Genomic DNA, 26700 nt, shown 5'->3' with positions numbered 1-26700 from the left:
GTGATGTCTGTCTCCCTTTCCTTTGACTTGTGCCTGTCGTGTCTGGGAGAGGAGCAGGAGGGCTGGAGCACCAGGAGGGCTCCAGCGGGGCAGGCATGTGGTGCGCAGGGAAGCGCCTGGGCTGAGAGCAGGGCTTAGTCACTACCTGTAACCACGACTTCTCACCCGCGGCTGCCCATCGCAACCACTGGGGGCAGTCAAAAAACTCGGATGTTTGGGTCACACTGCCAGAGGTTCTGATTTAACTGGTTTGGAAAGAGGCCTGGATGTCAGGGTATATAAAAGCTCCCGGGTGATGTTAGTGAACCACTGCCCTAAAGCGCTCGGCAAGGAGGCTGCGCAGCGCAGTTCCGACCCGTTTGCTGTGTAGCAGAGGTGGGGGTGGGGTGCCAGATCAGGGCTATGCTGCCCTTCGTGGCCTCAGGAACAAGGGCCCGTTGTCATACTCCATTTTCCCAAAGAAGCCCGAGTCTGCATTTTCACGTGAAATCTCCAATTTCTAAATGTGGATACATAATTCTAAAAAATTGCAATAGATTGTGGCCCGAATAAAATACATCGTTGGGCTGAATTGGACCTGGCAAGCTCGTTGGGAACAGCCGCCCATCCTCTGTTTGTCCTGTTGCCTGCGGCCAGGCACTGAAGTGCCCAACCCCCACCCGGGGTGGCAACCACAGGTTCACCAGCCAAGGTGTGAGCTGGCCCCGGGAACCTCACCGCCCAAGGACACACATGTCCCCATCTACTTGTTCTAACCAGCACGCGTCTTTCTCGCCTTTCATGGGGACACAGCTTGGTCTATAGCTGGCATCCTGGGTAAGGCACAGAGGGTCAGGAGGTGCAGATTCCACAGCTGGGGGAGGGGCAAAGGGAGGGACGAAGAAAGAGGCGGTGGGTGCAAAAGGCCTGTTATAACATATCAGGATGAACATCCTGGCAGCTTGGTATTAATTTCTTTCTCTTGTTTTTCTAACCAAGCAAAAGCCCTGTTAGAGAGTCAGCACCCTCTTTTTCAGAGGGCCCAAAGCCACCTTAAATATCTTTCAGGGTGAAAGGGGGATATTGTAATAAACAGCCCCATTCTCTGTTTTCTCTCACTTCTGACTTTTCAGAAGAGTGTGATCTGAAATGCTCTCAGGGATGGGAGTAGCGGCAAAGTGGTAACTAGGGGAGTCCTGCTGCCAAGGACAGAGGGGGAGAGAAAGTATTTCCACTAGTTACCTGCTGCCCTGCTTCTGGTTTCCCAGATAACTACTTAATGTGGATAAATGGGATGCTGCTATTCTGTAACCTAAAACCTTGGTTAGGTTTAAACGATTCATTCCTGGCTTAGGGGGGCTGGTCCCCACCCTTGGGCACTTCATAGAGGGAGACCAGGTGCCTGCAGGCTGTGCTCACTCCCGTTCTGGCTCCTCCACCCCCATGTCTCTAGGACTATGCAGGAGGCAAGCACACCTGTGCCTGCTTCCAGAAAAATCTCCATACCAGAAAGGAGAAGGAGAATCCACCCTGTTCAGCATCTAGACTGCACACTGGGGCTGACATTTAGATCTTTCCAGCAGCATCAAACTTCCCAAGTTATGCCCCGGTCCTCGTTCCAGGTAGGTTAATGGAAAAAGAAGAAAACCCACACTGGCTGTCCTGGCTGCAGCTGAGAAAAGGGACAGTAGGAGAGAAGATGGAAGTCACAGCAAAGTAAATGGGGCATCCAAACCCAACCTGCCTCCTCAGAGCTCGCTGAGGGTGAGGCCGGCACAGAGGAAGCAGAGTCAGGACATAGAAAGAGAAACAGAAAGACCAAGGCTTGTGGCCATTTTTGAACCCCTGGAACTAGCTGAGCCTGAGAAATTCCCTTTCCTCATTGAACTGTCAACTTTACAATTGAGAATGCTAGTATACAAGTGCTGACGGGTTTCAGGAGTGGTTGGTAGTTACGATGAGCTATACACCTTCACACTCCTGTACCTACCTGCCACTATTAAGACTCAAATTTAAACTCCCATGAGCTTGAGACCTCCCTGAGGTAACCTATGAGTCCTTGCACCACCTCCCGTCTCAGGCTCGATGATCTTGCAACTTTCCTATTCATGTCTCTACGATGTTGACATTGCCATTTACTTGGCCCAGAAAACTACTCATCCTTCAGGAGGCAGCCTACACGTCAGCTTTTCTGCACAGCCTTTCTTGATAATCACTGGCAGAGTTCGGTGACCCCTTTTCTGCATTGAAATTCTACTTTCTCTGCCCTTCTCCTACTACATTGGCACTTTCCCACACTATTGTGATGATCTGCTGCACATCCCTTCCAATATATTGTGTACACCCTAAGATCAAGGACTGTCTCGCCCACGCCTTAGTCCTAGCCCTGGTCCCTGGCACAGAGCAGATGGGTTCAGAGTGGTCGGTTTCAAGAATGGCCACAATATTTTGTAGCTTTCCCATCAAGAAGTGAGGCCTATTTCCCCACTCCTTGAATCTGAGCTGACCTTGTGACTTGCTTTGAAAAATAGAAAGTGGCAGAAGTGAGACCATGCCAGTTCTGAGCCAAGGACTCAAGAGATCCTACGGCTTCCACTCTCAAACTTTTGAAGCCTTGAACCTCCATGTGGCTGGCTTGCTGGAGGATGAGAGAACATTGGAAGGAACTAAAGCACCCTAAGTGATAGTCAGCCCCTATGTGATAGCAATAAGTGAGCCCAGCTGAGGTCAGCAGAGCCTCACCCATCAGCAGACCCACCCGGGTAAGCCTAGCCCAAACTGCCGACCCACAGAATTGTGAATAAATGCATGGCTGATTTAAGTGTGGGTGATTTGTTACACAGACAAAGCTAACTGATACATTCCGCAAGCGATTGCTACAAGTAACACTGGTTGATAGCTCTAGTTGCCAACTACCATTCAGTCAGGAATTCAAGCTAAAGACTCAGAGAGAAGATCCAGGAATACTTAGTCACCAACCTGCTCCCTCAGGTCCCTTCAAATAGCTGCCTCCCACCAGCCCTTGCCGGTGACATTTACCTCCTTTTTCTCCCGAGAGCAGGACCGGCTTCTCTCAGCCTTTCGCAGAGTCTGACCTGTAGCAGTTCAAAAGCAGAACCAGAAATTAAGGCTGTTTTAAAACAGCTAGTTTACCACCACAAAAGCTTTTTATTTGCAAACTGGATAGACAGGACCAATCATAATCAAATGATTTTAAGAAAATGTAGCCTATTATTATGATGGGAAAATGGTATACTCTTGAAATAAACCAACAGCAAGGAAATGCTAATTCACACACTCGTGTTATTCAACTATAATGAACAAAGCCTCGGCTCTTTAATCTGGAACATTATCTGCACTCTGCAAGGGCCGACACTCTAGTTTTCCAAGTCAAATTGCACTTTTATTAAATTGTTTGGATTATAAAATGCCTTCCACTGTGCATACACATAACCTCTGATGAGTGCACCCCAGTGTGCTGTACCAAACCCCAAACTCGGGCACAGGTGATGGTAGAGATGGGAATTAGCGGGAATTCCAGCACTTCCCATAATGGGCAATTTCAGAGAAAATTGTTGCTTATCTCAGAAAACTGGAAGCCTACCATTTGAAGGCATGCATAAATTCAACAGATCAACACCAGAATGTTTAAATATGCTGTTTTAAATGCAGCTTCCAGAACTTTATGGAAGTGTCCATTATAAAATAATTCCTTGATGAAAAATTAACGGATTGCCTTGGTTTTAAAATAGAAAATGATAGTCACTGCACATTGTCAAGATCTCCCAAACTGTCCCGCTTCACTCTCGAGTGGCCATTTGTGATAATGCCACAACCACATGTCCCATTAGCCAAGAGCCCCCAGAAGGCAGGAGCAAAAAGGCTTAGCGATGACCTATGGAGAGACAGAGATAGGGACCGAGTCTCGGAGGAAAGACCACAATCCCTTGTCTACACCTGCTCTGGCCATCAGAGGAGGGACACACCAGGTAATGCAGGCCGTGTAATGCAGAGCTAGGAGTTGGGCCTGGAGCTGGAACAGGACAGAGTGGGCTGGAGACCAAGGGACAGAAACGGATGTTTTCAGTAGCGGAAGTAGTCCTGAGGCAAATAAGATGCCAGCAGGGCCAAGTGGGGCCCAGAGCAAGGGTAGGGAGCAGGAGGGAAGCAGAGCTAGGCCAGGGTGAGCATGGTGGACCCCAGAGTCTAGCTGAGGCCCTTTCCGTGCTGGTCAAACACACACCTGGGGATCTGGCCAGCGGACAGCTAACGGGTTAGGGCACCCTAGATAGGTCACGGGTCCAACAGGATCTCTCTGGGCCATATTTTCTTCCTTATTTAGTTTAATTTAATTAATTAATTTATCCATTGCTTTTCAGAGCGAGTAGAAGGGGGAGGGGGGAGAGAGAGACAGAGAGAGAGAACAGCAATGTGAGCGAAACACGTGGATTGGTTGCCTCCTGCACATGCCCGCCCAGGGCCGGGGATGGAGCCTGCAACCAAGGTTTCAGGAACTGAACCCGGACCCTTCAGTCAGTGGGCCAATGCTCTAGCCACTGAGCCACACCGGCCAGGGCTTTCTTCCTTTTTTAAAAAAGACCATTAGGCTGAATCACCTCCGGGTTTGCTTTTCTTCTATAAAATTCTGTTACACCAATAAGGAACAGGAAAAAAATAACATTAAGCCGGGCCATAAAAACTAAATATTAATACAAAAAACATAGAGTTTAACTACTGAAATATGAAAGCAAATCTCTCTACTGGAGTTAATTAGAAGCCTCTTTATTCATTAAACTGGGAAATAATGTGCTTATTTTCCAATGAAGATAATTCGCTCTAATTACACGCATTTGTTATCTAACGCCCCTGTCCTCACACCACTGAGCCCCTCTCCTCCGGGCAACTGAGTGCGGAGGCAGAGCCTCCTTGCCAAGGATGGACAGACCCAGACTACACCACGCCCGTCTGCTGCACCGACCGTCCCTCAGGACCCTCCTACCTAGATCTCATTTTATGCTCACAATTCAGGGAGGGAGGGGGAAGGAGTAACATTAACATATATGCCGCTTGCAAAATTAAGGGGATGTTCCTCTCTTTTGCAAGGTGACCTGCCAGATTCAGCCATGAAACAATAAATAAAGCCGAATGAAAACGATACCTGTGTACCTCACTTTATAAAACAGATGTGTGCCTGGGGAAAAGGGGAAAAGAAGTGAAGGCACTGAATTTTTTAAACTATCGTATCATTCTCCCACCTATGATTTCGGAGATTTTTATCTGCACTTATTTTCAGTGGTAGGGAAATTCTGACATTCAGTTTTACTTTGCTCTAGATGCGGATAATAGTATTCATCGCTACCATTCAGAAGGGAGTTGTATCTCCCTTGGATGAGAGCTTCTGCAGCCATCAAGCAAAGGAAAATCAGCATCAAAATACCCCCGAAAAGGAGCCTTACACCTCCCAAAAAGCACAGTCTGCAGGACACAGCCCTTCAGACCCACTGCTGCAGACTAACATGCATGTGTAATATTTGATGCATATGGAAATGTATGCTACATGATAAAAATACATATGCAAAGTACCATCTTACGGTATTTCTAATTAAACTATTCATATTGTAATTACTTCCTCTATTTTTCCTCTTGGGGTTGGAGGAGAGTGAAGGGGTTGGGGACAACCGAGCATTTTACTTTCATGAAAATAAAATGCTTGGTTGCTGCCGCTCCACTGTACTGAACACCTAATATGTGCCAGGTCTACACGCAGGCTTTGTGTCTCACACCCTCACAACCACTCCTTTAGATCAGGGGCCAATAACCTTTTTCTTTAAAGAGTCAGATAGTAAATATTTTTCACTTTATCAGTCATAAGTCTCAAGCATAACTGCTCGACCCTGCCATTGCAGTATGAAAGCAGAACAGACACTACATAAACGAACGGGTGTGGTTAGGTTGCAACAGAACTTTATTCACAAAAACAGGCAGCAGGGCCCCGGCTGGTATGACTCGGTCGGGGGTCATTCTGTGCACCAAAAGGCTGCAGGCTCAGTCCCCGGTAGGGGGCGGGCAGGAGGCAGTCGGTCGATGTTTCACTCTCACATTGATGTTTCTCTCTCTTTCTCTAATAACAAAAATATTAAAACAAACAAAATAAAATGAAAAACAGGGCGCAGGCTGGATTTGGCCCACAGGCTGTATGTAGTCTGCTGACTCTCGCTTTAGATGAACAGTGTTATTCCCATTGCTACAAATCAATGATGAAATGAGAGACTAAATGGGGGTGAGTGATTGAGCTCCATGCTCAAGGTCACAAGAATGTAGCTTGTTAAATGGCGGGGCTCAGGGTGCTCCTAATCACCATCATCACGACCACACCCTCAGCATGAGCAGCAGCAGCTCGCTGTCACCACCACCACCACCATCACTATCATCACCACCACTACCAGTGAGCTCGCCCTAATCGGTGTTTACTGTGGGCCCCCACTGAGCTCCAGGCTAAGTTCATAAATCAACGCATTTACTCTTCACAGCTACCCTACGAAATAGGTACTGTTATTATCCCACTTATCAGAGGAGGGCACCGGGCCCCAAAGAGGTTAGGAAACTTGCCCAGTATCACATAGCTATTGAGTAGAGAAGCCCTCATTTGCGTCTGGGCAGAACAGCTCCAGGACCTGCATGCCTATCCACTAAGCAACACTGCCCACAGTCAGATCTTTAAAGACAAGTAGAAGGCCAGAATGGGCTAGGGACGGAGTTTGGTTTAAGGAATTCTTTCTGTGGCGCAGCTTTTTAATGTATGTACTTTGGACTCCTAAAGCAATTAATAAGGGGATTAGAAGAAAATGATTCCTCAAGGGTAAAGGAGGAGGAAGCCCTCTACTAGCCAGACAAATGCCATAAAGTGCCAAATGTGGAAAGGCAAGCTTGGCAGTCAGAACTCACTCCCATCCACTCAGGGAAAATGCGCAGCCTTGGCAGGCAGGGCTGGGCTGGGCTCTGGCGAGTAAAGGTGAGTCGGAGGAAATCCTGCAGGCAAAGAGGGTCCCTGCAGGGACCTCCCCATCACAAAGGAGTTTTGAACAAGGCATTTGTTTCTCCCCACTGGGGTGATGGTGCTTTCATTACGTTACTAAAAGCAGCTTATTTCTTCTGTTGTCCAAATATGACAGCTCACAGTGCTCTCATTTTATACATCTATGTAATTTAATTTAAATGACAAATATCCCACTGAGATTCCACTTTCTCTCACCTATCTGACTGGAAGAAATCCAGAGGTTTGACAATATACTGTTGGCAAGTGCTGGGAAGCAGGCACTTTTGAGCACTGCTGGGAGTACAAAATGACACAGCCACTTCGGAGGATATTTCGGTGATATCCTCAAAGGAAAAATGCCTTTTCCCTTTGAGCTAGCAATATCACTCCCGGGTCTACCGTGAAGAAACAGCTCCACAAACAGGAAACAAATGCATGGACAAGGTAATTCACTGTATCACTACCTACAATAGCAAACATCAGAAATAACCCGTAAGTCTAAGAGCAGGGACTGGCTGAATAAACACGGTAAGTCCACACAATGGAGTAGAATACTATGAAGTTAGGAGAACGAACAGGCAAACTCCTTACGTATCCTACAGATGGCCATGTGTTAAGTGAAAAAAAACAAGGGGTGGACAGTGTACGTAGCATGCAATTTTTCTCTAAGAAAGAGGGAGATAAGAATGCATATCACACTAGTTTAGTTTTTTTTAATATCTTTATTGATTTCAGAGAGAGGAAGCGAGAGGGAGCGAGAAACATCAATGATGAGAGAGTGTCCTTGATCAGCTGCCTCCTGCACACCCCTTACTGGGGACCAAGCCTGCAACCCGGCACGTGCCCTGACTGGGAATCCAACTGTGATCTCTAGGTTCACTGGGCTACGCCGGCTAGCCATCAATGTATATTCTTTATATTGTTTTTATTTTTGAATGATTTATTTGGATCTATTTCCTATTCTTGAAACTAAAATAAACTTAAAATATTAAATGTCCAAAGGCTGATTCAAACTTTTAAAAGATATAATATGACGAGAAATGCTGTAGGCCTTCCATCTGAGGTCTGAGAGGGGGTGGTCTGTGGCAGGGAGATGAAGTAGCCTCCATGAACCTTTGGACCCCAAAGCTTGCGGGAAAGAGAACACGATATTTTCAGAGAACAAACTGCCTTCTTTTAAGAGATCAATCTGTATATGTGTGAGAGATAAGAATGAAATGACAAAATGGTTTCAGGAAACAACAATTTCTTAGCTAAACCAATAGGCTATTGGTGACCTGCTCATTTATTTGAGGGCAAAGATTTTATGAAACGGCTAGATGAGATGAGAAATGAAAAGGAAAAGGGGAAAAAGAAACGGGAAAGAAACATCGAGGCCTGTTTTAATAGGTTGTCTGGAAATCATGCTTCCTAGTGCTTCCCGAGCACCTACCACTGTAGGTTCCACCCCTGCTAATAGCTCTTGGGATTCTCTATCAATTATAACAACAGAGCCACCCAAGGTCACAGAGCAAGGAAGGAGAGCTTGGGTTAGCAAAGAGTCAGTCCAGCTGCTAATCCAGTGTTCACTACACCCTGCTGCCTGCCTGCTGACAGCACACCCTACCCCCACCCCCACAGCCTTCAGCCCCATCCCAGCTTCCCGAACTTTGATCCTGACTTCAACCTACAACCTTTGCAAAAACAAGTGTGGCAGAGTAAAAGGGGGCAGGGTGGAACAGGGCAGCCCGGAGCCCACCTGCCCAGCCTAATGGGGAATCATTATTTGGCTCCAGCCACAGGTTTCCACATGGGAATGTGGGCTCAGGTTTGTTGGATTCGATTTTTCCAGAGAAGTCCAGTTTTATGAGAAAGCTTCTGGTTGTTTTTTAATGGAAAGTTGTTTTTGTTGGGTTTGTTGTGTGTGTTTTTTTGGTAAGATTTTTATTGATTTTGAAAGCGAGGAAGGGAGAAGGAGAGAGAAACACAGATGTAAGAGCAGAACATCAATCTACTGCCTCCTGCACGCCCACTACCGGGGATAGAGCCTGAAACCCAGGCCTGTGCCGCAACCGGGAATCAAACTGGCAGCCCTTCAGTGCACACAGGTCGATGTCCAACCAACTGAGCCACACTGGCCAGGGCAAAGCTTCTAATTTATAAATGCTGCCAAGTAGTTTAAAAAAAAATTTAAGCTCTGTACAACCCCAACAAAACAGGCTTCTAGTTTCCAACCTGAGAGGTAAGACTGGAAAATCTCTGGCTCTTCCCACTATTTCTTTATCTCAATGCCATGGAGCCTTTTATTGGGGCGGGGGGGCTCCTTAAGGAAATCTCATCATGACAACAGAAGTCTATTAGACAAAGAGCATGACTGGAAGCCAGGTACACGTTGGCTGTAAGACACATTCTTCCTTCCAAGTCCCCACGTGCGCCTCCAGGCTGGCTCTGGGCCTTGAAGTTACTGTCTTCAGAAAGCCTGGAATGATATCCCTGTCACTCTTCCTTTGCATTTCCTATGTAACTCAAATTCCCATGGCTCAGTTTACTGCCAAATTACCTGAGATAAACAAGTCACGCTAAGATCCTCTTTTCCTTCCCAAACCTAAACAACAGTTGCCAGCTGGAAATGGTTATTTATAACCTGCACACCAATGCGTGAATTATCTTGGTTTAGAATGTTTAGCCGTACATTCTTGGCCGGCCCTAATAGATGAGAGCCTGGGGACAATGCTGTACAGTGGTTAGAGGGTCGGCCTATAGCCACTGTACAGCCACTCATTACCTGTTCGGGAATCCTAACTGTCCCCTTTCCATTAGTCAATTGTCAGGGTTAAGATAGTACATGTGAAACACTTAGTATAGTGCCCTATGCATAACAGGCACTTAGCACTTAGTAGTTCCCTCACCCAGAAACAGCTGACTATTCGTGGATCTCAGCAAGTTGTTGCACTCTGGCACCCAAACCTGTCCACTCCTCTCTGCCATCCCTCTGTGAACCCGCCATCGTTTTCACTAGCCACTGGTAGGTCTCTTGCCTCCACTCCTGCTGGGCTTTTCCCACGGAAGCCATCTAAAAATAAGCCCATATTGCGTGTCTGCTTGACCAGCCCGTGTTCATCTCTCCCCTTGCTTGCGTTCACACCCCGGCAGCCCCCCAGTCCTTCAGCTCCTTGGACTCAGGATTCCTTCCTGCCTTGAGGCCTCGGCCCTTATCCTCTGGTCCTCTCATCAGTCAGATCTCAGCTTAATGGGACTTTAAGTACGGTCCAGCTGGTGTGGCTCAGTTGGCTGAGCACTGTCCTATGCATGAGGAAGTTGTTGGTTCAATTCCCGGTCAGGGCACATGCTGGGCTCGATCCCCAGTAGGGGGCGTGCAGGAGGCAGCCAATTATCAATGTTTCTGTCTCTCTCCTCCTCCCCCTTCCTCTCTCTCTAAAATCAATAAAAACATTTTTTTTTAAAAGGGACTTTAAGCATAGCACTTATCTGATCTGTTTCTTGTTGATATGTTTGTGGCCTATCTCCTCTACTAAATATCAGCTTAGTGAAATTGGAGGCTGCTGTTTGGCTTTTTAATCACTGAATTTCCCACACTTGGAACAGTGTCTGGAATGGAACAGACATCAGTAGACCTTTCTGGAATCCGTGAGTGAGTGAATGACCAAAGTTCTGAGTGGACAATGCCGGAAGGGACAGGAGGCACAATAACTTCTGGAACTGCTGGGAACACGTCACATTCTCTTCCCAGGTGCTTTCCTGACCCTTCCCCTGCTCCTTCTGGGATGGGGAAGTGAAAATGACAAAGTAATTTTAATACACCATTGGAGATCACAGAAAAATATTGATTTTTTTTTCCTTTGAAATAGTGAAATTAAGTAAATACCACACCTCTGTAATCTAATCAGTGGCCTACATGACAACATGCTTCCAGACCAAAATGTTCTTTGGTCTGCTTCTGTATCCACCCTACAAGGCCCCAAACCCATTCCCACTCTACACCCCAAGCTAGCTCCATCCATCCAGCCCAGTCCCCCAGAGAATACAAGTGAGGACACTGCACTTATGAGAATACAGAGTGTGAAAAAAGTATGTTTACAGTTGTGAGTACAGGAAACACAAAGTTTTATTCTTGTTATTATTTATTAATTATTGTATTATTTCATACAAACAACTGTAAACCTACTTTTGTTCCACCCTGTATGTGTGCATGTGTATGTATACAAATTACAGTGTCTTCTGAGTATTTGCACACACCCCAAAAAATGATCTGCCAAACCTTGGAAAACATGAGAAATGGTACATGAGATTCCCCTGGAATCCTAAGGAAAAAGATGCATTTTTTTCTTGTGATATGATAGTTAATTCTTACTGAGGACCTATTAAGTGCTGGGCACCATTCTAGGGTCTTTAGGTGAACAAATTTGCTTCTCAGCCCTGTGGGAAGGTCCTACTATTAATCTCCATTTTACAATTTAAGAGTCTAGGCACTGAGAGATGAAGTAACTAACTCCCCTGAAGTCACATGGCTGGTAAAAGGAGTCCTCAGGATTCGAACCTCCTCAGTCTGACTCAACAAGCTCTGCTCCTTCCACTCTTCTCCAGAATATGGCTCAGATGGATAGCGAGCACCCAGAGGGAGGGAGGGAGGGAGGGAATAATTGAATGTTATTCTCTGTCCAGGTTCTAATCCAGAGGCTTAAAATGAAATCTCCATCTCAAAGAAAGCAAGCAGCAGAACTTCTCACTGAGTGGGCTCATTTGGAGGAAGGCTAGCGGGGGGGGGGGGGGGGGGGGGTTCATCTGATTCAATGGATCTGGGCCCGTTCTCCCACTCCTGGGCTGCCCATCAGGGGCACTTCACTCCCCAAGCCTTGGCCACCATATCTGATAAACAACAGTGATCTGACTAGATCTAAAGGCTGAGTCAAACCCACAGACATTAGTCTAGTCTCAATAACGTTAAAATATATATTTTTTCAGCCAACAGTTAAATCTTGGGAGATTTCACGTTTAAAAATCCTGAGTCCTAGATTCTTTTGAAAAAAAACTGACAGATCTGGCAACACAAGGCCTGCATGCCTGCCTGGCATTAGTTGTCAGGAACTGAGGACAATAGCCTCCTAGATGGCATGGTGCCCTGCGGCTCCCCATCCCACAGGTTTCCTCCTTGCCACTGAGGTGAAGTCCAAGTTGCCATTTATGAGCAGATCTGAGAGTTTTTCTTTCCCTAGAAGATGAAAGATGAAAGTGACGGCTCATATGCCCATGTCTCCATCAAAAGTGAGAACCATTGCCATGACGGAGCTAACACTGGCAACGTACTTACTGTATGCAGGCTTTGCATCTATTAACGCTGCTAATTCTCACAACAACCCCAGGAGGAGGGCATAGTCATTATCTCTATTTCATAGATGATGGAGAGATGGATAAAAGCACAGTTCAAGAAATTAGTAAACTCTCCGGGGGGGCCTGGAGGTGGAGGGGACGGGAAGAGACTAACCAAAGGACATACATGCATAACCACGGACGCAGACAATAGCATGGGGAAGGCCTGGGGTGGGGCGGGCGTTGGGTGGAGGGGGGCAAAAAGGGAGAAAATGAGAGACATCTATGATACTGTCAACAATAAAAAATAAAAAAAGAAGAAATTAGTAGACAACAGATTTCTTTACGAAAATGAAGAATATTCCCAGGTATGCAAGGTGTACTTAGGTGTTGGAAGAATCAGCACAGAGCTGCACAATGAATAAATCCTGCAGTCATTTATGTTCCCTCCTGTTCCCCCGCAGCCTTCTAAACTGGTGACCCCTGCGTGGGACCCCCGGGTCCTGAAATACATCAGACACCAAAATGGAATCCTGGACTAGATGTCAATTCCCTTCCAGCTCTAACCTTTTGTGATTTTAGGTGGGTTCATAAAATGTACCTAATTAGTTTGGGACTCCTTGGAGAGGAAACACACACACAAAACTGCAAGTTCATTTAGACTTTAGACTAAAGTGTGGTCATGCCTACAGGGGTCCCATAGTTGGGGACCAGACAGCTGTGGCTCTCCAACTTCCTGCCAGGTGCTGCATTCACCCATAACTGTCCTGTCCTCAAAGGACATGTTAAGTCAGGGGATGTCTCCAAAGAATCCATCAGCTAAAGGTAGTTATGGTAGCACCAAGTTCCAAAATGGGGCAGGACTTGAGAGTGACTTTGCTGGGACAGGAGTGGGGGGAGGGCAGGAATGTAGCTGAGGAGAGGGAGGACAGAATAAACACAGAGGCTGTGGTATAGGAAAGGCAGCTAGGACCGGGCACATTATTAGGACTGGACTGAACTACTCCAAAGGACAGTGCCTGAGGGAACCACACTTGTCCACTAGAGGAAGAGGAACCAGCCAGGTCTCTGGAAGCTTGGGCTGGAGGCTTGGCTGCAAGTGCCTTTTCTCTCTCTGCTTTATGGAGACCGGCCAACAACTCACTAAGGCACTAATCAGTTCATCTCCTTCCTGGTTACAATGTCAACCCAGCAAACACTCATGGACATTTCCCTGTACCAGTCCTTGGGCCAAATGCTGGGCATACAAAGGAACAAGAAAGGGTCTCTGCCCTCAAAGAAGAAGAAAGGCACAGAGCCAATTCCTGCGACAGCACAATGCACGAGGAGCTATGGGATCCTGCCATGCAGGAGAATTAATTCTGCAAGTAATGCCAGTCACCATGACCGACAGTGTGCAGGTGACTTGAAAGAAGGGCACAGGTGGCAGGGAACACAGTGCGGGCAAGGCAGGGAGGTGGGAAAGAATATGGTATGCCAAAGAGATGCCAGCTTTCCAAGGTACCTTGGGCAAGGGTTGAAATCTCAGATGCCTGCAGGCTCAGGCCAATGTTCTCAATGCAAAAAGTGAGCACTTGATGATTGGCACCACCAGTCAGAAGAGGCCAAACTGTCATTACATGTCAACCATCGAGGTGGCCACTGTTCAGTGCTGAGAACCAGGCTGTGACAGAAGGCAGGCCCATGGGGCCAATGCATCCTTTTATCCAGAGATTGAAAAGGCAAGGTTTTTATGGGAAATCTCTATTTTTAAATATGGGAAAACACAGCGATGGACCCAGTTCAGCCAAGTATAAAAACTCTGGGCATGAGATTGGGTGGGTGACTATTTAAAGATGAGGCTGGAGACGAGCTGACTAACCAAGGGATAGGGCAAGGGAGGGGAACAGCTTCCCCAGGAAAATTCTCCAGTTAAATGTGCCAGGTCCACAGGGCAACTGTTAAGACTTCCAGGGTCAGGCTGTCCAGCACGTCCTGGGACATCAGCAGTTGCCCTGTGGTGCTGAAGTCAACTGATACTTCCTTATTCTTACATAAAGCGCTCTGTAAACAGCTCCAAGCTCCTCCTAAGCAACCTTATTGCTCCTTTATCGTTTTCCTCCTTGGAAATAAAGGAGCGGCGAAGGTCAGATCCTAAGGGAGCTGTGCCCTTTAAGCTGTGTTTATTCTTCTACCAGCCTGAAGGGCACGCCTCACCTGCAGACTCACTCTCCAAATGCGAGAACCTGGCCACATCCTGGCAGGGCCAGGGCTGAGACAGCTCTTTGATGAATGCTACGGTGTAGACTTGATTCAGCTGAGTCCTGGTTCTGCTACCTACTAGCTGTGTGATGTAAAGCAGGCACAATTACAGTGAGTATCAGACTGAGCCATCTCAAGAACTGAATTGGATCCTCCATGGCAGGGGTCGGCACTTTTCCTGTGAAAGGCCAGATAGTAAATATTTTTGGCTTTGTGGGCCATGTGATCTCTACTAGTCAACTCTACTACTGAAGCATGAAAACAGCCATAGATTATTTATATGCATTTGTAGGCAAATGGGTGTAGCTGCATTCCAAAAAAACTTTATTTATAAAAGCAGGCAGTGGGCCAGAGTGTTATCTTCAAGCTATCTGTTCAGGTCTGGCTTTCTCACCAGACTATGAAGTTCTTAAGGGAAAAGAATACTATATATCCCCCTTTTTTTTTCCAAATTATAACTACGAGACAAGTATAGCACAGTATGAAGTCCACAGAGATTTTCAAAATTGTCCACGTTAAAACTAGAGCAGGATTGTAACTTAAAATGCATATGGGGCCCCAAACAGCTACCAGATGTAATGAGGGAAGCCAGTCAGACAGGTGCTGTGGTGAATGGGGAAAGTAGACCTCCCTCTCCACTCTGCTCCAGCTGGGAGGGAACCGTGGCCATGCAGAATTCTAATCAGAGTTAACAGACTTTACTGATATTTTAATATTTTTTTTAATCCTCACCTGAGGATATTTTTCCATTGATTTTTTAAAGACAGTAGAAGGGAGGTAGGAGGGGGAGAGAGAAACAGCGACGTGAGAGAGACTCATCAATTGGTTGCCTCCCACACATGCAAACAAAGTATGTGCCCTTGACTGGGAATCGAACCCTAAACCCTTTTGGTCCACAGGCCAATGCTCTAACCACTGAGCAAAACCGGCTAGGGTATTTATTGATATTTTAAAGAAAATATCATCATCAGATATTTATGAGAAATCTCCCAATTTTTCAACGTTAAGAACTAATTCAAAAATTTTAAGAACAGCCCGGCCGGGTGTGGCTCAGCGGTTGAGCATCGACCTAGGATCCAGAAGATCGAGGTTCGATTCCCGGTCAGGGCACATGCCCAGGTTGCGGGCTCGATCCCCCGTCGAGGGAGTGCAGGAGGCAGCCGATCAATGACTCTCTCATCATTGATGTTTCTATCTCTCTCTCACACTCTCCTTTCCTCTCTCTAGGATCAATAAAGACATATTAAAAAAAAAAAATTAAAGAACAAAGCATTACAGGCCAAATAAACATGCCCGTGGGCTATTTCAGCCAGAGGCTCCCAAATCATAACCTCTGGCATAAAGAATTCATTTTCAAATTTGCTACATCTCTATTTTTGAAGGAAAAAGGTTTTTAATCTATGTATAACAATCAACTTCACAGGAAAGCTTGAGACTAGTCCAATGAACTTCCACTTACACATCTTAAAATCTCTGGATTCAGGGGCCCAGAAGGTACTGACATGTTGTGGAGTCCCTGAGTGGATGCCCTAAAGAAAACTAAGCAAAACATCATGTGCCAAGTCCTGTAAGCTAAAGTGACAGGGCAGAATGAGTGCCGGCAAATATCAAGAGAAAAGAAATGATTCCAATTCAAACATGGGAGCCAAGGAAGGAAAGGAGAACAGGCACAGGGACCACATGGACACCGCATCTGTTTTGCCTGCTGAATGCCTGCTTTATTTTAATTTATTTTATTTTTTTGGCTTGGCTTACTTTAAGTAGTAAGAGGAACGGACAAATCACCAGCAGTCCAGGTAAACACCACACAAGAACAGAAGAGGCCAGACACGCTGACACCATACTTTCTGCAAAATCTTACTGATTCAACCGTCAGCCTTTTTGTACTTCGGGATTATTTAGACAAGCTAGCCTAAATTTCATTTTAGCATTATTAATTCTTTGAGAGAGTTTGCTAAGCAAATGAACAGTATAAACAGGGAAATGTTAAATATTTGCTCTGGGGGGGAGCAAAGCAAATGAGCAGCTTTAAAACCCTTTCTAATTATATTGATGTGCTGAACTTTTGTCTAATTATTATGTTCCTTGAAAACTGAGCAGAAATGTTTTTTCCAGACCATCTCATATTGTAAAAGTACTGAAGGAAATTTGACTTTAACATAAAAGTGAACCTTTTCACAGACAGAAGACTCTGTCACGTTGCCAATTTACCTTCATGAAAGTAAAAAATGTCAAACATGGGGTTTTCTTTTAAACAAAGGGCAAGCTAATTACAAAGATCATTTTTGGCTGGAGGGCTTCATCAGATCCCCCCCCCCCCTCCAGTCAGTGGCGTGGAGGAAGTCTGCTCACTTGCAGATACTGATAGCATTAGCTACTATGGGGAAGCACTTCTTACACGCTAGACCGGACAGTCAGTGTATTCATGCCTAGTCTCGTTGAATCCACAATGAGGGATTCACCAGTGGATTATCAAACAAAACAAGGTAAACTTCATCATCATCTCCATTTTATTGACAGGACAACTAAGGCTCTGAGACGTGAGGGTACACAGCTGAGATTCAAATTCAAGTGGCTATACGGCCTCCCAAACTATCACCATTACATTATACCGCATCATAAAGCCAAAACCAAGGGGCCAGGAAAAATACTGTGAAAAGCTATGGTGATTTGGACATGAAGAATAAACTCAGCTAAAATCCAGTTTGGGGATACTTGGTAGACATTTAAGCTTTTGTGATTTTTCAGAAGTAAACCCCTTTCTAATTAAGGCTGGGCTTGGCGTTTCTAGTTGGCTAGAATCACAATTCATCCAGGTATGCATTGCTTTATCCAATAGATATGTGCCTATAAAATGGTATATAAGTGAAAGGTTAAAAAACTGAAATGGAAAAAGGGATCCCCTGAATGTTAAATCTAATCTTAGGGCAAATACTTTCTTAAAGACGACAAAGGTTTCCCTTTTGTAACCAACCTATAGTTTGTAACCAAACTATTTTCATCATAATTCTAAGACTTTTTCACTGTGCTGATCATTTGTACTGATGATGCAAAAGCAACAGTGGGTAAAACTGTAGCCTGAGTGGCTACAAGGCAGTGGCGCCAAACTACTAGTAGTCATTATGTTCCTTACTGCCATGTACTAACAATAAAACAAACCAAAAAATCATTTTCACTATGGCTATCCTAAAGAAACTGTAAGAATTTTATTAAATCTCAACCCATGAGTACACATTTTTAAATATTCTGTGTGAAGAAATGGGAGTGCACATAAAGTACTTCTGCTACAAGCCCAAGTACAATGGTCAATCCCAAAAAGCACTTGTGTGATTGAGTTGCCAGCTACACTAGCCATACATTGTACACTGTATAGAATGTCATTTTTAGAGAGATCCAAGGTGGTGGTGATGTAGGCAGAAACTAAACTCACCTCCTCCCAGGACTAAACTGGAATTACAACTAAATTATAGAATAATCATCCTGGATAACCAACTGAAGACTAGCTGGAGAGAAGTCTTATAACCAAGGATTTACAGAAGAAGCCACATCAAGACTGGTAGGGGGGATATTTCAGCTGCGGGGGGTGAGGGTGGGGGGTGACAGGGTTCTAAACCCCATCCTGGGCCTGCCAGTCCAGAGCACGAGGCTAGGAAGAGGCACCCATATAACATCTGGCTGTGAAAAGCAGCAGAGTTTCTGTTCGCCAGGGAAAGATGGGAGTCCGCTAGAAACACAGACTCCATTCAAGGGCCAATGTACAAAATTTCATTCACAGCCACTCACCCTGAGCTCCTGCAGAGGGAGGGCAAAGCAGACGAGAGTCATTTGAGGAGAGTTTGTGGTTTGTGGCTCTGGAGAGAGAGCTGAAGGGACCAGAATCGCTATGCTAAGTCATTCTACCACATTGCACATGCCCTGTTTCTTGGGTGTAGCACTCCCCTCCAAGCAGCATCAGCCTGGGGGAAAGCAATAGCCCTACCTACCCTCTGGACTCCCTCTCGCCCCACCCTGCAGAGCTTACGCCCTGCTGAGGAGTCAGCCCTTGACCAGGGCGTACAGGTCTGGGAAGACTCACAGGGTGTCAGTGACTGAGTTGTACGGCTTTGAGGCAGGGGACATTCCCTCAACTTTCCTGTGAATTTGATTGGCATTTCCCTCTCATGGGAGATCAGCTGGAACCACCCTTGGGGCTTCCAACAGACCCATCTTCCAGGCTCTAGCTCCAGAGGACCCAACCACCCAACTCTCAATGGCTCTGCCCTGCTGAGGTCAAGGCAAAATCTGGGACAGATTGAGTAGTGTGGCTCTTGGGGGAAGCCAACACATTCCCACCTTACCTGAAGCCTGACCGGCACCTCACCCTCACAGGGAAACAAATGAAGAAATAAACAAATGGGACTACATCAAACTGAAAGGTTTTTGCACAGCAAAGAAAACCATCAACAAAATTAAAAGACAACCCACTGAATGGGAGAACACCTTTGCCAATGATACATTTGATAAGGGGTTAATTTCCAAAATTCATAAAGAACTTATAAAACTCAATACCAAAAAAGCATACAATCTAATTTAAAAATGGGCAAAGGGCCTGAATAGACACTTCTTCAAAGAGGACATACAGATGGCCAATAGACATATGAAAAGATGTTCAATGAGAAATACTAATTAAAACCACAATGAGATATCACCTCACACCTGTCAGAATGGCTATCATCAATAAATCAACAAGTGTTGACAAGGATGTGGGGAAAATGGAACCCTCATGCACTGTTGGTAGGAATGCAGACTGGTGCCGCCACTGTGGAAAACAGTATGAAATTACCTCCACTTCTGGGAATTTATCAAAAAAAATCCCAAAACACTAATTTGAAAGAATACAGGTACCCCCATGTTTATTGCAGTGTTATTTACAATAGCCAAGATCTGGAAATAGCCCAAATGTCCATCAGTAGATGAGTGGATAAAAAAGCTGTGGGACATTTACACAATGAAATACTACTTGGCCGTAAAAAGGAAGGAAATCTTACCCTTTGCAACAACGTGGATGGACCTGGACAGCATTAGGCTAAGTGAAATAAGCCAGTCAGAGAAAGGCAAGTACTGTACCATGTGATTTCACTCAGATGTGGAATCTAATGAACAAAATGAATTATCAAGCAAAACAGAGACAGGCTCGTAGACAGCAACCTTACAGCTGTTGAGGGAAGGTGTTGGAGGGCTGGGTGAAGTGATTAAGCAAAAAAGAAAGAAAACTCATGTATAAGAATAGTGTGGTGATTACCAATGAGAGGAGGGGTGGGGAGAAGTGGAGGAAAGTATAGGGGGGATAAATGATAATAGGAGACTTGACTTGGGGTGGTGAATACACAATACAGTGTACAGATGTGTTTTGGAATCATACACATGAAACCTGTATAATTTTGTTAACCAGTGTCACCTCCAATAAATTCAATGAAAAGGAAAAAAAAAAAAGAATGTCATTTCTACTTGAAAGAACAGACAAACTATGGTTATTCAGGCTTGGGTGGTTTGGCAGATACTTTTTCCAATACTAAAGTAAGCCTTTACTTCAGGGAAACTGACAGTATCTGTTGCTAATGATAAAATTCAAGCTTTCAAGAGTAAACAAATAGAAAACATATTTCCACTACCTTGAGTTCAGTAGCTTCCCAACACTTAAACTTTTTTTAACGCTTTGCGGTCATTTGTCTACTCTCAGCCACCAAAGCTTTTTTACCGTTCCGGTCGTATGTCTGCTCTCAGCCACCACAGCAAGGAACCGTATGAATCTTAACTCCATTCATGTATCAGTTCATAAATCTTGTTTATCCTTCATAATCTTGCATGTTATGTATCACTGCTCTTTCGATGGAAATTAATTCCGACCAGTACGACACATATGTCCAAATTTAATACGACCACAAAGGGTTAAAAAATGAGATAGGCGGTGATATTAATGAATGTGTGTTTTTTGATATTGTGTAATAATATGCCATTGCATAACTCATTGAAGTAACATTTTCCAAATGACCAATGCCTAAGTTATAAAATATGGGTAAAATATCCAATGGAAGAACAAGATAGACAAATGGATTTTAATGTAACAGAGCACAAACAGTTACCATGAAAGGCAATTAAAATATTTCCTGTTACAATTGTATATCTGTGAGAGGCCTTATTTTTTCATACATATCAGCCAAAGTAACAACATAATAATAGTCTGGTTGCTGAAGCCCAAATGAAAGTCTAGCTATTTTCTTTCTTTTTTTAATATGTTTTTATTGATTTGAGAGAGGTAGAGAGAGAAACATTGATGTGAGAGAGCAACATCGATCAGTTGCCTCCCTCATGCACCAGATTGGGGATCAAGCCTGAAATCCAGGAATGTGCCCTGACTGGGAATCGAACGGCAACTCGTCCATGCACGGGACAACGCTCAACCAACTGAGCCACACCAGCCAGGGCGAGAGTCTAGCTATTTTCTATTAAACCAGCCATTGAAGAAATTTAAGAAAATGTAAAATAATTCCACTATTCCTACTAATTTGGGGGGGGAGGGATATAGCTGTTTTTAATTAAAAGTATTACTATATTCAGAAGCAATGGGTTGTTATTTTTAAGTGAATTAATAAATAAATGTTTTAAGACTTTCTCAGCTTTAATTTCTGATATGGTAAATATAGATATAATATACATAAACAAAGCTCTTTTGAGGTAAGGGTATAAAGGCATCCTGAGACCAAAAAAGTTTGAGAATCGTTCTATAGCAGTATTACGTTGACCTTTCCACAGGGCAAGCTGGCAAATGACGTTTTTATAGTATCTCTGAAGTACAAAGGGCAATGATGTCTTTTAAGCACATAACAAAATTAAAAAAATTTTCCCACACTGCATTAAGTAGGTATCACAAAGGAACAAATTCACCAGCACAGACCCTACCAGCCTCTCCGGACATTAGCCTTCCCATCTACAAAGGAGATACCAGAGTAACCTATTTTTAGATTGCTTCCAACCGTCAATTCCAAGACTCTAGTCAGGGACCCCTAAATGATGGCCCACAGCTTGCACCTGGCCTTCAGGCCCACTGGCCCTCGGGGTATTATGAGAGATGCCCCAAGAAAGCAATGGGTTGCAGCTGAGGGAAGCTTCCCTTTCGGAAGGACTGATTTTCAGGCACAGCCCAATCCAGCCCACGGGACGTGCCCTTGCAGACAGCTGTATCTGCAGCCCCCGGGAGGAAGGGCTTCTGAGGCCCCTTCAGAGCCTCAACCTCCGTAACTCAGCTCCAGAGGCAGTGTCTCGGTTCCTTTCTCACTCTGCCGCTTGCTGGCTGGCTGGCTGGGGGGCAAGTTATTTCACTTCTCGCAGCTCCAGTAACCTCATTTGTAAAACGGGATAAACAACACGCAACTCAAAGGGCCATTAGGAAGCTTCGCGAGGTGGCACCGAACAGTACCAATGATTAACATCGAGACACAGGAGAGAGTATTCCCCAGTCTCCCCCCCCACCCCCCTTACCAAGTCCCATTCTCCAGTAGCTTAGGACTGCACTCTACAGTGACGCTCCCCGCCACACCAACCCCATCTCCCGCAGATCCGCGTCCTAGGACCCTCCTCAGACCTCTACTTTTCCCACCTCAGCCCCGTCACTGAGACGACCCCAGCTCAGAGGCGGAACACTGACCACTCCCCCCAGCCTCTGGTCCCCATCCCCGACCACTAAGGCTTCCTCTCCTTCAGACCTGAGGCCGCCTAGGGTCAGGCAGTGGTGGTCCAGGGGGCTGTGGCTTAGGATTCTGCCCTGGTGGGGGAGGGGGAGCCTCAGGAGAGATGGGAGAAAAACTCTCCGACCTCCCGGAGGAGCCAACGAACACTCACCGTCCATCCCTAGAGGCGGTGGTTCCGGGTGCTCAAACCGGAAGCGGTCTCTGCACTGTTTGCAGTTCCCCTGGTTACTGCGGGATTCCGGGCCAATGGCGGTGGAGTTTCACTGACTGAGCCCGCCCTCAAAGGGGGTGACGTCACGCATGCGCTCTGGAACTCCTGGCATGGCCGGGCCCGCCAGCCTCCCGCGAAGCCTGTCGTTGTGCGCAGGCGCGCAGGCCCGGGGGGGGGGGGGGTCCTAGTCGGCGTAGTGCGCAGGCGCCCCGGGCGCTGCTAACTGAAGTAGCAATGGACGCGCTGGAGTCGTTGTTGGACGAGGTGGCCCTGGAGGGGCTTGATGGCCTGTGTCTGCCCGCGCTGTGGAGCCGTCTGGAGACGCGAGTGCCGCCCTTCCCGCTGCCTTTGGAGCCCTACACTCAGGAATTCCTGTGGAGGGCCCTTGCCACGCACCCGGGCATCAGCTTCTACGAGGAGCCTCGGGAGCGACCCGACCTCCAGCTCCAGGACCGGTCAGCGGCTTGGCCTTGCGGGCGGGCGGGCTCAGAGCCGGGGCTCTGGTGGAGCCGGAGGGGACCAAGCTCTGATGGAAGGAAGGCGGGAGAAAGGATTGGAGCCGCGGGAGACGCGGGAGTCTAATGGGGGGCGCTGTGTAAAGCTGATTTGAGGGTCCCTCATGCCTGGGAGGGCCCAGGCGTCGGCTGGAGTTGGGAGCCGTCTGGGGACGTCCCATTATGTTCGTGTGTAAGTTTGAGGTGATGGTGAGCGGAACTGGGGGGATATTCAAGCTTCAAAGAGTATTTCCTCCAAGGTGGAGGGTAGGCTTGGAGCGAGAAAGCTGTTGGGATCAAGACTGGAGACAGGCCCTGGCCAGGTAGCTCCGTTGCATTAGAGCGCCGGTCCCCATATGCCCAGGCACATACAAGAATCAAACAATGGATGCGTGAATAAGTGGAACAACAAATCGATTTCCCTCGCCCGCGCTTCCTCTCTCTCTCTCTCTCCCTCCCCTCCGTCCCCACCCTCCCTCTTTCTAAAATCAATAAATTAAAAAAAAAAAGGGACTGGAGACCAAAGGAACAGGGCCTGCATAATGACAAGCTTAGCAGTAATAATAATAGCTAGAATTTACCGAGCGCGTATTATCGGCCTGATATTATTCTAAGATACCGTTCTGGGAAGTCTAGGAGATTAAACTCGCTTCATCCTCACAGCCACCCGATCAAGTGGGTGCTGTTATCGTCCCCATTTTGCAGAAGAGGAAACTGAGTCATGGAGCGATAAGTAATCTGCCCAGAGTTATGGAGATTATAAGTGTGCTGATTGGAACCCAGGCCATCTGTCTTCAGGGCCTTTGCTCTTAAGCTATATTGTGAGGAAGAGGAGAGGTTCCCAGAGGTAATACTGTCCAAAACGAGACTGGGATTTAGTTGGCCAGTTGTCAGGGTACTCTGAACAGAGAACAGCAAGTGTGAAAGCCCGAAGGAAGAGAGGTTAAGTTTAGTTGAAGTGTAGAACTGGAGGTAGGAAATGAGGAATAGTAGTTGGCACATACATATATGTTTACTGGGAGCTGGGACTGCTCTAAGATCCTGACATATAGCAAGTTATTTAATTTTTACAACAATCTTAACCTTTAAAAGACAGCATCATACAAACTCCATATATCTTCCAGGATCAACTGTACAAATAATGGTTTCTTTCCTTTTGCCTGTAAAAAAGAACATATATGCTTAGGTTTCTGAGTATTTAAGAGGTAGGTATTATTATCCCCATTTTCCTGAAGAGAAAATTGAGGCACCAAAGAGGTTAAGCGACTTGTTCAAGGTCATCAGCTAGTGAGAAGTGTAACTCAGAATTTGAATCCAAGAAGTCTGGGTACAGAATATCCTCTGTCCTTAACCACATTGGACTGGCGAAGTGATCGATGGTCTTTTCTTCCACTTTATCCTTCATCAGAAGGACAGTTGGAAGCCTCTGAAGGGAGGGTCAGATTAGGGGTAAAGCAAAGTTGAGAGATTTGTGGTTCTCCAGTCAGGAGCAACCAGTTATGGTTTGGCTCACCATGGTGGGGTTGAGAATGAAGAGATGAGGCAGAAGAATCGAGAGGATTTTATGACTGATTGAATGTGGGGTATAAGGAGAAGTAGGAATCGAGGATGAGGAACCCCCCGGTTCCTGATGTTTGGGCCCCTGGGTGAAGACTGATGCCCTTCACTGTGGTAGGGAACACAGAAGAGCAGCACAGTGGTTGAGCTTGGGGGGAGGTGGGACAGGTCCTACATGTACTCTGAGACACATTGTGTTTGAGGTTCCTTTGGGTTATGCAAGTGAAGATTCTATTTAGTAAACACCTGGCTTCATGGGAGTGAAAGCAGGTCAGAGGGAGGGACTGAGCTAGACATGTGGAGTCCTCCCATATGGCTGGTAATTAAAGCTGTTGGCTAGGATCATCCATGAGAGAACATAGTGGGACTAGAAGCCTTAAAACATGGCCCTGAGATGCACCTACATTTAAAGGCTGGATGGACAGCTAGGAACCTTCAAAAGAAGACTGGAAAGATGGGGTTGGAGGGGGGAGAGAGAGCAGCAGCCCAGAGTGGTGTCCTGGGAGCTGGGGAAGATGCAGCTTGAGAATGGAGAGTTAAGTACTGCAGAGGTCACAGAGGGCAAGGAAGAAAGGGTTGAAAAGTGTATTGGGGATTTAGCTCCCACTGGTGCAGGGTGTGAGCAAGATTTCCAAGGAGAACTTGACAAACTCGGCTGACTGGATAAAAGAAGCAGCACAATCAGAGATGTCTCTGGTGTTGATGAGAGGCAACTGGGAGAATGTGGTGCCGGGGAGGGCAAGGAGGGGCTGTGGGAAGTGGGGAGAAGCAGGCACAACTTTGGTTTTGATTTCATTGAATTTGAAGTGTGTAGTAGGTGACTGAAGACAGGACTGATATTTAGGGGGGAAGCAGTATTAAGGATTCAATGGCAAAAATTGTTAACATGCAGGTGATGATTGAAACCATAAAAATGGATGAAGGTACTAGAGAGATCGTTAAAAAGAGATGGAAAGATGGCATTTTATAGGAGGAAAACCTTGAGTCATTAAGTCCAAGCCTGGTGGTTTGGAGACAAGGCACCAGATTTGGAGGGAAACCGAAAGGCCATGACTCAGGCCAGTATGGTGATTCTGGTTTCCATCATTCAGCTTCTGGAGTGGATTTGGAGGATCCTAGAAAGGTCTCTGTTTTCTGGGGCAGAGAGTACTGCTTGTCAAGATGACCTGCATTTGTAAGGCAGGAAGACTGAGTGATCTCACTCCTTCTCTCTGATCTCTTCAGGAGGTTCTCAGAACATGCTGACACATATTATTTCTGAAGCTAGCTGTGGCTTGGTATTTGTGCTTTCCTCCTTAGGTATGAAGAAATTGATTTGGAAACTGGAATTTTGGAGTCCAAGAGGGACCCGGACCCTTTAGAGGATGTCTACCCCATTCATATGATCTTAGAAAACAAGGATGGCATCCAGGGCTCATGCCGGTACTTTAAGGAGAGGAAGAACATTACCAATGACATCAGAACCAAGTCTTTGCAGCCCCGCTGTACGATGGTGGAAGCCTTTGGCAGGTAACTGACTTACGCTGTCAAAAACTCATGGGACTCTTTCTGCTTTGAAGTCTGAGGTGTAGTCCACTCCAGATTGGTCTGCAGCCTTAGCGTCTATCCAAGGGCGTCGGCCCCACACTCAGCTAGTCCTCTGCCTTCTTCGCTCTGCTCCTGTTTGGGCTAACTTTGCTCAGGGGAGCCTACCACCCTTTCCGTTTGCGTCCACAGTTCTAGCACAGGTGGGCAGAGCAGGCAGCTATCCTTTGGATTGATGCCTTTCATTCTCTGTCCAAGCTGGGCCCTGTGCTGCCCAGTGGTCCTTTTGTGAGTCTTCATTCAGTACCCCAGATTCCCAGAGTGACTAATCTGAGTTGTCATTTTCTCCACCCCCCACCGCTCCCATCCCCACCTCCCTTTTCACTTTACTGGGCAGTACGAGGTCTCATAGCATCCACTTTCTTCCTCACCTTGCAGACTTCCCACGCTTCTTTCCCCATCTCTCACCTCTCCCCATCCCTCACCTTGGTGGAAATGAAAAGCTGTGGCCCTGCAATCGAGGTGCCTTTCTCTCACCCCTTCTCTCCTCCCCCCCACCCAGCTCCCATTCCTCGTGCTCCTGTGCTTTCCTGCCTCTGCCACATAGCTTCTCTTTCCCCATTA

The 26700-nt window shown here is 46.3% G+C and overlaps 2 protein-coding genes across 2 annotated transcripts in view; one reads left to right on the top strand and one right to left on the bottom strand.

Annotated features, from left to right (window-relative positions):
- The window catches only part of KATNIP (katanin interacting protein), a 175237-nt gene extending 152789 nt beyond the window's left edge, over nucleotides 1-22448 (bottom strand). Inside the window, exons 1-2 of the mRNA XM_016216235.2 lie at nucleotides 22442-22448; nucleotides 3019-3074 (exon numbers count right to left, since the gene is read on the bottom strand). Of these exons, the coding sequence (XP_016071721.2) occupies nucleotides 3019-3074; nucleotides 22442-22448 (63 nt within the window). The remainder of the gene's footprint in view (nucleotides 1-3018; nucleotides 3075-22441) is intronic.
- A 263-nt stretch (nucleotides 22449-22711) lies between these two features.
- GTF3C1 (general transcription factor IIIC subunit 1) overlaps nucleotides 22712-26700 on the top strand; it is a 68692-nt gene continuing 64703 nt past the window's right edge. Inside the window, 2 exon segments of the mRNA XM_016216232.2 lie at nucleotides 22712-22956; nucleotides 25852-26061. Coding sequence (XP_016071718.2) covers nucleotides 22736-22956; nucleotides 25852-26061 — 431 coding nt within the window. The 5' untranslated portion in view covers nucleotides 22712-22735.

Source organism: Miniopterus natalensis, chromosome 3 (assembly GCF_054644295.1).
Source record: "Miniopterus natalensis isolate mMinNat1 chromosome 3, mMinNat1.hap1, whole genome shotgun sequence".
Lineage (NCBI taxonomy): Eukaryota > Metazoa > Chordata > Mammalia > Chiroptera > Miniopteridae > Miniopterus > Miniopterus natalensis.
The sequence above is the reverse complement of the archived record's forward strand: the minus strand, read 5'-3'. Positions and strand labels throughout refer to the sequence as shown.